This window comes from Hetaerina americana, unplaced genomic scaffold, assembly GCF_022747635.1.
Source record: "Hetaerina americana unplaced genomic scaffold, ioHetAmer1.1.p SCAF_10, whole genome shotgun sequence".
Classification (NCBI taxonomy): domain Eukaryota; kingdom Metazoa; phylum Arthropoda; class Insecta; order Odonata; family Calopterygidae; genus Hetaerina; species Hetaerina americana.
In genome coordinates, this window is record NW_027286070.1 from 58,146,138 (window position 1) to 58,161,508 (window position 15,371).

Below are 15,371 nucleotides of genomic sequence, written 5' to 3' on the forward strand. Positions count from 1 at the left end.
GCAAAATCTCTTGGGTGATACTGTGATATTCTCAACAATTATTTTCTTCCCGGATAAGCCTAGACACAAGCCTATTCCACTCTTTGTTTTATTTGAAAGCTGTGTGAAAAATAGTCGACAAATGAAAGTATATATATACTGTTTAAAAAATAAATGCTAAAAATAACTTTATTAAGTTTCCTTTTTTTATTTACATTCCACTGCTTTGGTAAGCGGGTGTTGAATTTTAAAATGCTCTATAAGGTCACTTGGTGATTTTGCCAGCGTGCATTGATGTCCGCACATTATCAAGAAACTAATCGATTCGTGTACGAGGCAGGTGCGTACATGAACTACAATACTGTGTATAAGCACTCTCTCCCGGTCGAGGTAGTCGATTCATTCTCCGACGGAATCGAAGGATCGATTGGCGCAACCGATTTCTCGAATCATCCCTACCGGTTTGACCAGTCCTCGCTCTGGGTCGTCGTCGTGCAGGGAGCCCGGTGCACCGAAGTGCGTGGTGTTAGACGGCGACCCCGCCGGCGAGGCGGACGAGCAGGCGACGGCCAGCTCCCGCCGGGACAGCTGCTCCACCACTGCCGCGGCGTAGCAGTCACCCAGCATGTTGTTGGTGGTCCTCACTCGGTCACTGGAATGGGAAACGGGAAAGGCTTGAGGAAGGGGCGACTATTTTGCCGGTTGATTTAACGGAGGACGGCACGCTTTCAGAGAGGCTGCCGCTTCGCCTTAGTCGGGCCGGATGTTGAACATATCACTTTTTAATTTGGAAGCAGTCGGAGGACTTGTTAGTTGTGGAATCCTATGTACATAATTGAAGGAGATCCGCTGTATCGGTCAAAAAGGTTGACGAAAGTGAAGTATGTTTGACAGGGTTTTTCGTGTAAAATAGGACGATAGACCCAAAAAACAAGAAGGGTGTAAGGGAGACTGATTTTTGACATACACAGGGCACTCGAGTCACTTGCGGCACTGAGGAAATCAGCAGGGCCGTGCACCCTATCCTCAAGGTCAGACCTTCCGGAGAAAATTAGCGATATATTCTCCAGCGCTGATAAATATTGTTCAATGGTACGGTTGACGATTACAAAGAGCAAGGATAAGAATTCCAGCAAGAGTGATCGATAAACTTATTATAATTTCACTCTCGCATTACGAACAAATTCCATAAAAAGGATAGTCTCACAATATCCATTACCAAATCCCGGTGGCGTAACGTATTGATACAACGTAGATGAATGCATACATTAGTGTCCTATTTAATCATAGCGCCATTACCTCTTGGAGCGACCTACATGAAATTTATCGCTCTCTTCCATTGAAACTCTTTATGATTCATCACGAAATTTCTTGATTCAAACTAATGACGGAATTTAATGATGTGGCCGAGGTGCTAATTTATTTCCAAGTTACTTCCAATGAATATCAATAGGTAATTTTTTCCATTTCACTCAAATTTTAATTCAAATTTCAATTACTCTCAGTGGTTAAATTTCACCACTGTAGCACGATAGACGATGTCTTTCAATTAAAGCGCAGTCATACTTGATTTCAAGTGAAATACACCGCGTGAAGTCGATTTGGAGAAAGCGTAGATTAGGGCCTTACCAATGGGCTGTCACTTTTACGATGAGGGAATCTCGCAGTTATAGCGCTGTCTTCCGCGATAAAAAGAAGGATCGACTTCGGGAAAGTGATAGTATCGCAGTTCCCAAGAAAACACATCCCCTCTCATTCTTCACAGCTTTTCAAAACTTGGTACATAGCCTTCCTCTGGGGTAGTCCAAGAAAATCCCCATTTAAAATTATTTCAGAAAACGTACTCCCTTCTAATTTTTTTCATAGCACTCTATCTTTCCACATTTATGTCGCCTCCGCATTTATACATTGGTATATACTTACTCTTGGGATCCTCACACTTTTGATATTTCTCGTCTCGGGAGACTTTTTGAAAACACTAACTCAATTCATTTTTGGTCTAACCTTTCCTCTCAAAACATTTACTTTTCTGTAATCACTGCCTGGTCATCTGAATGCTATCATTCAGTCTCTGAATATCACCTAAAGAGCGTGATACACTTCTTTCATACTTTTGTACATCTAGAGCATCCCATTCATATTATTTCAGACCTCATTCCTTTCTATCCCTATCCCTCCTCTTTTTACCGCAAACACTCCTCAAGTACCCCCATGCCCAACAAATTGAGCTAAAACTATCCAGGGCCCCCAGTAATACTTTCGACTTCTCAGCCAGCCATATAATCGGTGGAGAGAAGGGCGATTACATTTAATACTCGCATATAACATCGCACCTTCCTCATCTATTCATTCATTTCTAATATATTTATCCGCAAAAGATTGACCATCCACGGTAATATTACACATCCTTGTTTAACGCCATGCCTTCTTTCAGACCGGTCAGTCAAGACCCCATTCACCTTTGCGTTTGTCTTCCATGCGTCAAGTCTTTTAACATTCAGTATCTGCTCATTCACTCCGAGATTTCGAGAAATCTTCCGCAAGTGTCCTTGGTTTCCTCTGTCGCGTACCTGCGTACAGAATGTGTAAACAGACGATCCGCAATCCACACACAAGGCCTAAAACCACATTGCACTCTCAGATTTTTTTGTGTTACATTCCGTACCTTTATGATCAACACTTTCCCCGGTTTGGACTATTATTCTTAAATTTCATCTCAGTTCCCTTCTCTTTATTCAAAGGTACGATTACTGCATTCTTCTAATTGGTTGGCACCATTAATTTGCAAAACTAGATATGTTAAACAAGTCGATCAGTCTAGTAATAAATTAAATCCCCCGACATTTCAACATTTCAATTAGTACGATATATCATTTATGCATTAATTGATAGTAATCTACTGTTTAAGGTAGTTTTTGTATGGACAGAGACTGAACATTGCCATATTTCTTAGCTACGTTAAAAATTCAAACCGTGACACCCTAAAGTACGTCAAAGTGGTCTTCACATACGCATACCTTCCAACTCAATTCTGCCCCTAAACTTTTCCTACCCCCACAATGCCTTGAATCAAGTTTGTTTTTCTTTCCATTTTATTTCGCCATTTCCATCCTTATCCTCATCTACGTCTCGGGAGCCTCCAAGATACGGATATAATTTTGCTTCAAAGATTTACGTTTTCGAACGATACAATGCCTCGCTCAATATCCAAGTTTTAACGAGTATTTTCTTGATAGCGTTATTCAACCTCCATGTCATCAACTCTCTCCTCCTTGTGAAAGCTTTTTCGCCTAGCGCGATTTTTCTTCTTACGTCTCTGTAACCTTGATCACCTAGGTTCAAAGCACTGCTAAGGTAGGTAAACTACGTATTTCACCTTCTCTTTATGTAGGACATACTATATAAGCCCGATGGTGTGCGGAATTCGCATATCAGGGTATGGGGGCCAGATCCTTTCCGAGCCGCTTATGCTTTCCCAGGAAGATCTGGTACCCGAAAAATCACACAGCTCGGTTGAAGCTGAGGGTGCCCAGAGGCGTGCCCTGGAATCGAACCCGGGACCTTCGTTTTTTGTCCAACGCTCTACCCCTGGACTACCTATTCCTCATTGGACACAATTAAGCATTAAATAAATCCATTTTCTTACTGCTGTTTCAACCCTATTTCCACTTATTTTATTTTAATTTCAATTAATAACATTAATCACATACTGCGCCAATTCACAGTGGAAAATGTAACAAATTACTGTGGAAAATATAACAACTTACATCAACTCCCCTGAATTCATTGCCACCATATAATGCGTTAGCTCATATAGGTTAGCTCAACAGCATTATTATACAGTTTATCAAAACTTCCCTCCCTCCAACATTCCCCAACTCCGCAATTATCCATATCAGGATCACTTTTGTTCTTTATGGCATGTGACTAGATACCTATTGCTTTTCCATTTCAACTTATTTCCAAATAGCTTCTTAGTCCTTTGATAATAAATTTCACGTTTTCTGCTTTCGCCATTCGTGTTCTTCCCTAGGTTCCTTTTATAACATTTTGGCATACATTTTTCTCTTAGTGCTCCTCATAGGCTATCTTCCCAGCTTCCTTGCCTTTAGCTATAATCATCCTTATTATGTACCGACCTCTCAGAATATTTCTCCGACTCACTCCATCGCCTTACGTTCTCCCGACCACATCTTTTCTAAATGCGCCTTTTTAATCCAAGTACCCTGCAAGCTTTCAACGCATTCATAAAATCAAACATTCCTTTCAAACTCTCTTCACCTACAATGTTTTTGATATATTATTCCCGTGCTGACTGACTCGAGTTCATCTTACCCTCATGCATACTGCATTCTCAAATTTTTGTTTCACAGATTTTCTACTTTAGCTTTCAAATTCTTTTGCCCTTTAATCTCTTTTGCCACCCTTTTTCTCTACAAATTTACCGTGGAAACGGCCAAAGAGAGATATTAAGTCGTTTTGAGTAAAATTAAATTTCAAATGACAAATGAATGAAATGAGACTTTGGACTGGAATAAAATTTAAGAAAACGTTAATGCTATTAAAGATTCATGTTCATATTAGCCTCTTCCAAATTTATACATCAACTCAAATTACTGGGAAAGAAAGTTTTTGAACTACATGATTAACATTTTTCGATCAATTCGCGTACAATGGCAGTGATATACTTTATAAACATTAATAAAATGATGTTGAACAAATCTTTTTGTAAAATGATGTCTGGAACAAATATTTTTTCATCTATTATATTATTATTATAGATCGGTAGAATGTGAGCCACTGTTACAAATAGTCCTGCTTCCTGTTTCGAAAAACTTGTGTATTTTCCTGCATGTTTATTTTAAATCTTGGGTAACTCAACGAGTTGGCAACGAAAATATTTTTTCAAAAAATGTTCTCAACACAATGAAGCAATGAAATATCAAAATTAATTATTTTTTTACGTAAACTTGTTTATGTGCCCGCATCCTCTTCTACTTCCTCTTGCATAAATCAATTCAAATTGAAGTTTTCTCCTTGTTTCCAACTTGTCTCACGACGGACCCAAATCCTCCTTAGCTAAGTTCGAGATTGCAGTAATTGCGGCTCAATTTCGAGATTTTTGCTGTTGAAATTGAGGAATGAGTTGCTAGAGTAAATACACCTGATAGCAAATCCCGTGTTATCTATTGCGCAATAACTTAAGTTATATGAAATACAGAAATTCAGGAAAGTTTTTCATGGACCTAAAAAGTGAGGTTATGTGGGATAGAAAAAAATGTATTTATCATACGCCCTTCAACGTGATAATAAAACAAATTGCATTTGCTAAAGAAAAAAAAAGCTCAAAACACAAAAATGAAATATTTTAAATTTTTTGCGTTTTCTTTGAAACGAATTTAACTTCTTTTTTGCCAATGCAAATTACACATTTTTTTGCTTCGACATCTCTTAAGACATTTCAAGATAGGAAATCCCACAGCGAGCGTGCTATTTTTAGCCAGTTGGATCAGCCAGATTTCCAGATTAAATGGAGTCCTAGTGAATTTATCAAATATATTGCTTTACAGATTCGGTAGATACATTAATGCAACGATAAGAAAGGTTATTTTCGTAAAGTATTTATTTATTAAAATATGAAGATGTATTTCCACGAAAGAGAAATAGGTATCCTATCATTCTGTTTTCACATTTGATGCACAAGGTTGTGACATCTACCTTGTTCAGATATGCCAAAAATTGAGTTGAGAAGTAAAACAAAATACGATGGTGTGGTTAACTCAGGATTCCGACAGAAAACGTCAGGATTTATAGGCTCTGGAATTGCAAGTGCTGTATTGTCTACGTTCGACAATTTTGAACCCTATTCGTAGCTTTTTAAGAAACTCTGGGAAGTGGTCATTCTCATTTGGAAGATGATTAAATGATTAATTTATTTAATTGACAATACGTCATGAAATACGATAGTGATACTTGAATACTATCTAAATTCTGGGGCATGCATCCGAGTCTTGCTGCAGCCTTGAATGCGAACCACCACTGAGCGGTCAGGCTATGGCGGTCTCGGAGGGGAAAATATATATATTTTTTCTGTGGACGCCCAAATATATTTTGGCTTGAAAACCTTTCGTCGCAACCACCTAAATCGTTTTATGATTTCGTGGACACGATCCCTTAATGCACCGGCATCATAAAGTTTCCTCCGGAGAGGATCGAATATCAAAGCCGTTCGTTGAAAATAACAATCTGTGACAAGTACGTCAAATTGAGCATAAAAAAATATGTCGCCGTCCTTATCCAGAAGTTATTCTGGTCTCGGTACGTAGTGCATTCGTTTGTCATTCATTTCCAGCAGGAAGTTGCAAATGATTCCTATTTATTACGAACTGTGACCACTTGTGCAGGACGGTTCGCCGATCACCGAGGATGAATTTACGAGGTAAATGCTTCGATCAAGTTGGGATTGTCTAAGGTGACATATTTTAGGATGATATTGTACCAATCACGTATATGCCAATGCCAATCGACTGCTTCTGCAGTTTGGCAGGCAGGCAAAAAACGGACAACTTTCCCGTCACTATCGGTTGGTTTGAATTGATTGCAAAATAAAATTAGGTCAGTTTTTCGTAGGCCAACATGCATACGCAAATCGTACCACAAATATAACACTTAAGAGAGAGAGAGAATGCCTCAATTTATCAATATAAGGCTTCATTTAACCGCAACAACGTGAAGACCTTTCTCTCCATATCGATTTAACTTTCCCATTCCCTATTTCTTTTTCACGGTGCTATCACTCACTGCCATACCCCATTTGAAGAATATCGAATCATAATTGGCCGCAAAACGACTCTTTTCATCCACGGGAGGCGGTGTATGAAAATTAAATAGGTATTTTTTTCCGTTTCATGAATTCTTTTGCGTCCATACATAGCTAGCTCTCTTACCGTGGAGAGAATCGTACAGGATGCGCCTAATTAAATGCTACTCGAGTCGCGGTTCAAGAGCATATGGCATGTTCCCCGGGTCTTTCGCGCGTCTATATGGCGTTTTCAGTTTCTTTTCAATTCACCGCCTCGTCAGAACTGGCGCCTTTACTTGCTCTCGATAGGAAACCGGTTACGGTAGCTTCCGTTCAATTTCGAAGGTCTTTCGTGAAAGGCTAGAGGCACGTGTTTAAACGTCTGAAGCGCCGCCGCCACCAGTAAACCTGAATGCTTTGATTCCACCAATCATTATCTCTTTCAAAAATCTCGAGGTTCTACCCATTATTCATTCTATCCGTTTCCGGTCTCTCGATAATTCGAGTCTTTTTGAGATCCGACCGAATGAAATTACGTGACAATACGATTACACTGACCTTACGCACTGACTTTTTCATGATCACAGCTCAAGGAATTCTCCATATTTTGTAACTCAAGATATCGTCATTCCTTAAGACCACTTTTCCATGCATCTAATCTTATATTTCATACTCTGGCTTTATCGTTTACTGACTGAACCCTCCCCAAACGCAAATATGAATCCACGATGCCAATTATATAACTAGATACTGGTCTTTCCGCTAATATAACTGCTATCATTACTTTATGTTGATAAGGCATAAGTTTTTAACGCATTACATTGGAATTGATGACCTTGATGTTTCTTGTGTGTTTATCGGCAAACCTCGCACGCGTTTCGTGTAGCGACATGATTCCTATCGTCTCTCCATCTCCATTTGCCCGACTCCTTCCAGCTTTGAATTTGAGGTAAAGCCTTCAGACTATATCAAGAAGATCTATTTATTTTGATGATCACGGAGAGAATACGCTATTTTATCAAACCCTACAGTTGAAATCATTTCGCACATTGCCAAATTTGAGAAAAGTACAATCGCAATACAACATTCATCGATAAGGCGGCATCTAGTCTCGGACTAGTTGTGAAACCGCCGATTGCCTTGTCTACTGAGAACATCTCCTAAGGAAGCGGGTCAAGAGGGCCGGGGACATGTCGAGAAAGGAAATAAACGTATGCGTCTCAGGCAGTGCGTGTCTTTTTAGGGTCATAAATGTAAAATATTATACACATGATTTAATGTCGCGGCATTTCCCACAACTCTTGGATTTCGATTCATCTTTGACAGAGGAGCTTTAGTCCTTTGAGTGCAACTCTAAAGCTCTGAGGTTAATCGAACAGCAAGGATAAGGTGAACAGATAATGGTGATAGATTTAAGGACGCATTACACTCACTCACTTTTATAAAGGGTACGGAAAGACAAAATTTTAAGGAGCTCTGAGACAATGTTTGAGGCAGGTTAATTTGCACCCGCAAAATTGATATGTTTAATCAATGATTATTCCTCAGTTACATCAACAAGATGCATTCCCGAAACCGAGATCTTGCTCCACGGTGAATAGAACATACTCTCAGGACTGTGGTAATGAACCTATGACATGGGCGTCATTTTCAGCGGGCCACAAGGTTCCCAACCCAGCAGCCGTGACGCTGGGCTGAGAACTACTTTTATCCATGCGAAAAACGGACGTAAATCGCTCAACTAGTGTCATCATAGATTTCGTACACTAATATGACCCAACATAATCAACAGTAGCAGTAATTGGAATAATTGAAAACGAATGGCAAAAGTTATTCTTTTCTTGTTTCATATCATGGGGGAGGGGAAAATGTTGGGAAGGCTATGCAGAGCCAGAAAAATAATAGACATATTGAGCAGAATGACGGGAGTCAGGAATTATGAGCAGTTGAAAAATGTCTTATTGTACTTCAAATTTATAGTCTTTTTTCGTGCTAGGTAGGACCTCGAAATGTGGCAGTTCGTAGGTACTTGATCCATTAAAACGTACCTTGATCCGTCGACTACTCTTAATGATAGTAATACTAATCTGGAGTCCAAAGAGGAAGGGATCCTTGGTACTCACACAAACCAGTCGATGGCAAATAGGAGGGATACGTCCCTCACCGGAGCATCGATGGCCGTCAGAACGATCAGCATGAGCACCAAGGCCGCACTCGGCACGCTGGCTGACGCGATGCTGGCAGCCGTCGAGGTTAGGCTGAGGATGGAAGAGAGAAATGCATGAGAAAGGAAAATAATAAGTATATCAAGGGTAGAATCGATAAAAGATGCTGAATTTCTAACAGTTGGCGATGTAGCGCCAAAAGCTGTTTCGCTCTGTGTTCTCTTTTGACATTCAAAAGGTTCTGAACCATTTGGTAGTGATTTTTATCATCATTAAATTGAAAAATTGGAATGAATTCACGCTTTTTTCAAACAGGCGTATGCATACGGGCGTGGTAGTTCAGTGAGTCGAGAGCTGAGCTACTGACCGGAGAATCCCGGTTCTATTCTCGGGGACGCCTCTGGGCACCCTCATATTCACCCAAGATGTGCGATTATTCGGTAATTCGATCTTCCTGAGAAACCACAGTCGCCACAGGGAAAGGAGCATACCCTCCCCCTACCCTGACGTGTGCATTTCACTAGCCATTGTACTTGGTAATGGGGGTTCCTATTACTATTCTACCCTCAAATATCAAACCGACCTTCGGGTTCATAACTATTTATTTATTACTCACTATAATTAGGATACCTGTATCGTAAAATGTATTCGAATATATTATAAACGCTTAAAACTTGAAATTCAATTAATTTAATTAATTTGCTAACCTTAATTCATAACGACAGTAGCTTACAGACGAAAGAACTTCAGCTTATCCGATTTTTTCTGTTTCAGTGACTCGAGGAGGTGATTTATTGTGACTGAATTATGAGGATTTACGCTATGTATTTTTCATTTGTGAGATAAAAGTATAATTACGTATGGCTAATTTCCTGACATGTAGGGAGACCATTATGATCCATAAGCTAATTTATTTGAAGTTTTCTTCTTAGATCGGTCCTGAGATGTAACTATCGAATTTTGATTATCTATCAGGCTAAGAATAAGTATATGCAATTCATTAATAATTAAAAGGTTTCTTTTTTTTCCACGAAGCACCTGGCGGCTCATTGTGTCTCAATCCAGGATATGTAAGCTATAATATTTAGTAGTTATTCCTGGTCAAAGTACTTAAGATTTCAGAAGCTGAAATAAAGGAATTCTGCCCGGTAATTCTGGAAATCATGGAATAGAATCGGTGCGATAAACTGGGATAACTATTGATCAATTTGGATGTTAATTAATGTGTATCAATCATAAATTCCTGGAATTTATTATTTCGCCGTTACAGTTTTAGAAAAAAACCCTTTTACGTCTATTCTCTGAGATTTCTTGAGCCTTTTAAATATTTGACTGGTCGCGTAACCTATGTGCTCAATACCCGTAACCGTATTACGAATTATTTCTTTTTTTACAGGAATCTGAAAATGGTGATTTTCTCCGGCTCGTGATTTTCGGAACAAGAATGAAATCATATATAAATAACATATTTTTCTCATTATTGTCCATGACGAAATTAAAGCATGTTTTAACACATCCAAAATTCTGGCACATCCATTTTTTTCACCATTTTCCTTCTTTTAAAAAACTTCATTTAGAAATAGTTTGACTTTCTACAAAAGTTACATTAGTGGCATTATTAGTCACAAAAGTGGCATTAAATCTTTCCACTTGCACTCATGACGCGTCGCGGGTTTTGATGGTGGAGGTACACATTTTGTCCTGGAATATCAAGAAATTTTCCACATTCTTTCATATTTTATTCCGGGACCCCAGGCTAACGCATTTGGGATAATAAGTGCACATGTAAATTTCAAACCCTTGCTCACTCACCACACAGTCGCCAGTTCTCCGAATCCTAGAGGAATGTCGTTTATCTGAGCGATGAATATGGAAGCTACGGAGACGAACAGTGCCGTGCCATCCATGTTGACCGTGGCCCCAATCGGAAGGATGAACCTCGATATCCTCGGGTCAACCCTCACTTTCTCATCCATACACCGGAACGTCACGGGCAAAGCTGCAGCTCTGCAGATCAGGAACGAAAAAAAAAACAGAAGGAAGAAACACGTTACTCAAACGTCCACGGCACCTAGCCACACTATATAATTAAGAAACCTTAAAATACTAGAGAGAAATTAAAACGGGAGTTTCTCATTTTGCTGGGCTATTCGTGCCGGGCGCGTATCCTACCTGAGCGTGGGCTGAAGTGGGAAGATTCTTTTTTTTTCAATTTGTTTTTATTTTATTTTTTCGGCGAGGGAGGGAGTAGGGGTTTGTTTTTCATACGGGCGGCGGGAGGGGCAGGAGGCAGGGTGCAAAATACTCCGTGGGCGTCGTCAAAAGCCGTGAGTGGTCGTGTGTCGTGTGGAGATGTTGTATCGTTTCTCTTTCCTATTGTACACTGATGGACGCCGGCGGGTTGCGGTCTCGGTCGGTCGGCGGCTTTAGTGAGGGAGGAGAGCGGAAGCGCTAACGATGTTCCCAACTACCAAACATTATCTGGAGGGATGGACAAAATCTTTTAAAAAGAAATAATTTCCTCTCTCGATTGCAAACAGTCTCTTCTTAGTCCGGAGATGCCGCGACCGGAGCCGAGGAAAGATATCCTACCTTTTATTTTTGTGAAAGCAGAAGACCACAGTGACTGGGTATCGATTCCGTTGATTCCGCCGCGGGTCACCGATGGGCGGGTAGAATGATAACACTTGTTCAATTGGAATGCGATGCGCTTTACAAAATACGTTGCATGACAGAAAACAAGCATCGCGTTGGAAGGAGCCGACACATGAAATGCACCCAAACAAAAAAACATAGCGTCAGTGCTCAATGAATAAAACAACATACCCACCAAATCGCTAGCTGAAACTAAAAAAATTGTTTGTTTAACAAGGTATTTTTTTGGAAGCAGACATGCATAAAAATAAAAGTGTAGGAAGGATATAATAGTTAGGTTTTGAACAAAATAATACACTATTTGACTCAACTGGAGCTGGAAACAAGACTTGAGGAAATGAAGTTGAGATGAACGTCATGAATGGTCCAACGGGGATGGTTTTTTATTTGAAATAAATACTCGAATTTACATTTTGACATTAAAGATTTGTCGTTTTATGTCTATTAAAATTATTTATTTAGACTCTCTTAGTTCGGTCACTATCAAGGGTTCAGCGGTCAGTTAGTTTGATATGGTAGATAAACTGTAGCATTGGTCCTGCGTTAAAACTGGACGGCTGAAAATATTGCTTTGGGGTAAACTTTTTGCTGGAGACTTTTCCCTTTCAATTTTGATTGAAAAATTCCATTTATTTTATGCTAATTAACCTGGTCACATTGAATTGGCATTGACGTTTGAGGAAAAGAAGGAATTTCCTTAACCAATTTATCTTTGTCTCAGGGCCGTCGTCAAGGTTTAGCAATGGGAATCGCATTTAAGGAAGCCTCTCCTCGTTTCGTAGTTGTTAATAACTCCGAATAGATGACTCTGTCTTCACTGCCGTCATCATTTTCTCTGCTAGAAGGAAGGCATGAGCATCGTCCGCCTCTGTGAGCTTACGAGTATACACAGATTGTGCTCAACCGTTTTCGAGCGAGCGAGTGAATCCAATGATGCAATTTTCAGTTTCAATCGATTTTGATATTAGTAAGCCCACCATTTTAGGGTGCGTACAAACTTCAGTAAATCTGTCTTTGGTGCATGCATGTAAAATATAAATAAAAAATATCTTTGATTCAATGAATATGAACATTTAGTTCCAAATATGAAATTGAAATCATTTGGATGCCCCCCATATCAGCACAATGGCGAGTTTCTACTGTTTTATTCGACAGTTGTCATCATTCTTCGAAGAGGACAAATAAAGGGTTGTCTGGGTATCCTTGGTCTTTGTCCTCGACGTCTGAATATCAATGAGAAATGAACCAGTAATAAATTTGAAAAAAAACTAATGTTTAGCCATTACCTTCAATCTGACTTTTGTAAATCACCGGCGGAACATAAGGTAGGTTCCGTTTAAAAAAATATCATTGCATTGAATGCTTTGAAATTGTGGGAAACGTGCTGTATCTCATGGGTTAAGGCAGCGCAAATACCTGAATTTTTTGCGCTGCAGTTCTCACAAAAGTATTTTCATAAGTATAAGACAGTTGATTTAATATTTAAGAGTGATTTTCACTGGAAAGAATGCAACTTATTTTTTTATTCCAAATAAGGAAACATGTATTCCTTTCCTTCAAGCAGTATAAAATTTGGTCGATTTTAATTAACAAATCATGGGAGCTCCTTAAAATTAAATATCACTTCAACATTTCCCCACCGTCCCATGTGGGCCGTTAGCAATAATTTCGAATATGACGCGAGAATTTGGGAATTCTCGAAAGAAATTTTCTTCCAATAAAATAATGGATTCCAAAAGGCTACAAATCAGCCACAAAAAACTCTAAGCGTAATGCTAAAATTGAAACAAATTGAGGCAGAAACCTTTAGAAACTTGAAATGATTCGATATTTGATCAAAGTAACTACAGACATTTAAATCGAGCGAGCTTACTAAGAGCATTGAGTGACTACCCAAAGTCAGACGGAGAGTTAGGCGGAGTCCGTAAATGACGCCGCGCCGTTTTCGGCACCCACTGCAAAGTTGGTGAGTGAATTCGGCCGAAAACTGGCTATGACTGGTATTTCCAAAAATTACCTCATCTTGCTGGTGGTAGTTTTCTTTCTTCATTGCTTACGCTAAGTGCTAAAAGGTTGCGCTGAGCGGGAAATCATTTTGGTACCTAGTTTAAGCCTGCACGCCTCTTACCGGTAATGCGGCAATTATGGACTTCGAGAAGATCGTAAACGTATTTTCCTTCACGATCATTTCGTGGCCTAATGGATACGCACTCCGGGCGATCTATGTCTCATGAGATTCGTAGGGTGATGATTGAAGTTAATATGATATTTTTTTAAGGGCGTGTAGACGACTGCAAGCCATACATACGCGTAGCAAACTCTAAAAATGAATCATTCATGCAAAGGTATTCTACCTATTTTAAGGTCTTGTAGGATCCCTGTTTCACGAATAGTTACTGATAAGTACCGTGAGAACTTTCTCTTTCATTGCCCCACATTACTTCTTTCTACATTTCGTCGAAACTAAAGACTGCCTCATTCCGTCTAGAAAGCCTACCCTCTATCTTCCTCTGCTCCACTCACCAAACATTCTCCCTTCCATCATGGCCTTCCACGCATAGCTTTCAATATTTCCTCCACCAACTCTCTCTGCTTTTTTTCCTGAGATTCTCCAGAAACTTCCTCTCTTCGCCCACCCTATTTAAAACCTCAGCGTTTATTTCCCCCCCCTTCCAACACATTTTATCCCTAACTCCCCAACACACCGACATCTCAAGAGTCTCCAACATACACTCATCCTCTTGCCTCAAAGACCAGTTGTCTCATCCATAAGGCACTATGCTCCATATTAAAGGCTTTACAAACCTTTGTTCACAGCTATACTCTGTTTATCCTTCATAGAGTCTTTTCTTATTACAAAGATCTCTTTTGCTAACGGAATTTTTTCCCTATTGTTCCCATTACAATCATTATTTTCTTCTACAATATTGCCTAAATACATGAACTCCTCCACCGCTCTGGTTTGTTTCCTTCTACTTCAATTGAATTGAATATTTAAATTATATTTCCTGCTTATCGAAAATCTCGTTACTTATGTTTTCTCATGGCTGAACTTCATCCTACATCTCTCGCATTGTTCCTGTTTCCTTAATCTTAGGTTGTTCTGCAGGGTGGCGGGCTCACTCATGGCTGACCTCTATTCCTGTCCGTCCTGAGCCACTCCTTTGATTTCTTCATAATTTCCTCCAATTTTGTCTCTGCCCATCTTCTATACCTCTTTCTCCCTCGTCTTCTCTTCCTCTTCTGCCATTAATTCTAACACAGTCTTCAACAAGCACTTATTCCTTATAAAATGTCCGAGCTAATTCATCTTTCTTTTCTCATAAACCCAGGTATCCTCAACGGAATCCCTTGAACTCTGTCAATAATCCCGATTGGGTTTAAGTATTTGGGACTGTAGTTGGTAAATGGCGAGGAAGTTACATTCCCGCAAACTACTGCAGAAGGGCCTCCTGGTTGAGAGGTTGTGGTTGGTCACTGTCGTGGAACTCATTTCCCCACAAATCTTCTCAACAATTTTGTTTTCATTGCGGGACCAGTGTTGATAACTTATCACGGCTATAGGAGTTTTTATTTTATTAATGTGCGAGGCCGCTAAGGCCAACTTCTTTTATTTCCCCTTATTTGTGCTGTAGACGAGTAATTGGCTATTTCCCAGAGGGCGGACATTACGTATGTGGGATGAAGCATTCTAACCTCCTACAGCGATAACGAGCTGATTGCGCTGTCAGTTGTGAGGTAACACTTTCAATGGCAGGGCCTATTACGAG

General features: G+C 39.7%; 1 protein-coding gene across 1 annotated transcript in view; it reads right to left on the bottom strand.

Annotated features, from left to right (window-relative positions):
- Eaat2 (Excitatory amino acid transporter 2) overlaps positions 1-15,371 on the bottom strand; it is a 214,731-nt gene that overhangs the window by 8,069 nt on the left and 191,291 nt on the right. Inside the window, 3 exon segments of the mRNA XM_071598719.1 lie at positions 439-631; positions 8,905-9,039; positions 10,759-10,953. Coding sequence (XP_071454820.1) covers positions 439-631; positions 8,905-9,039; positions 10,759-10,953 — 523 coding nt within the window.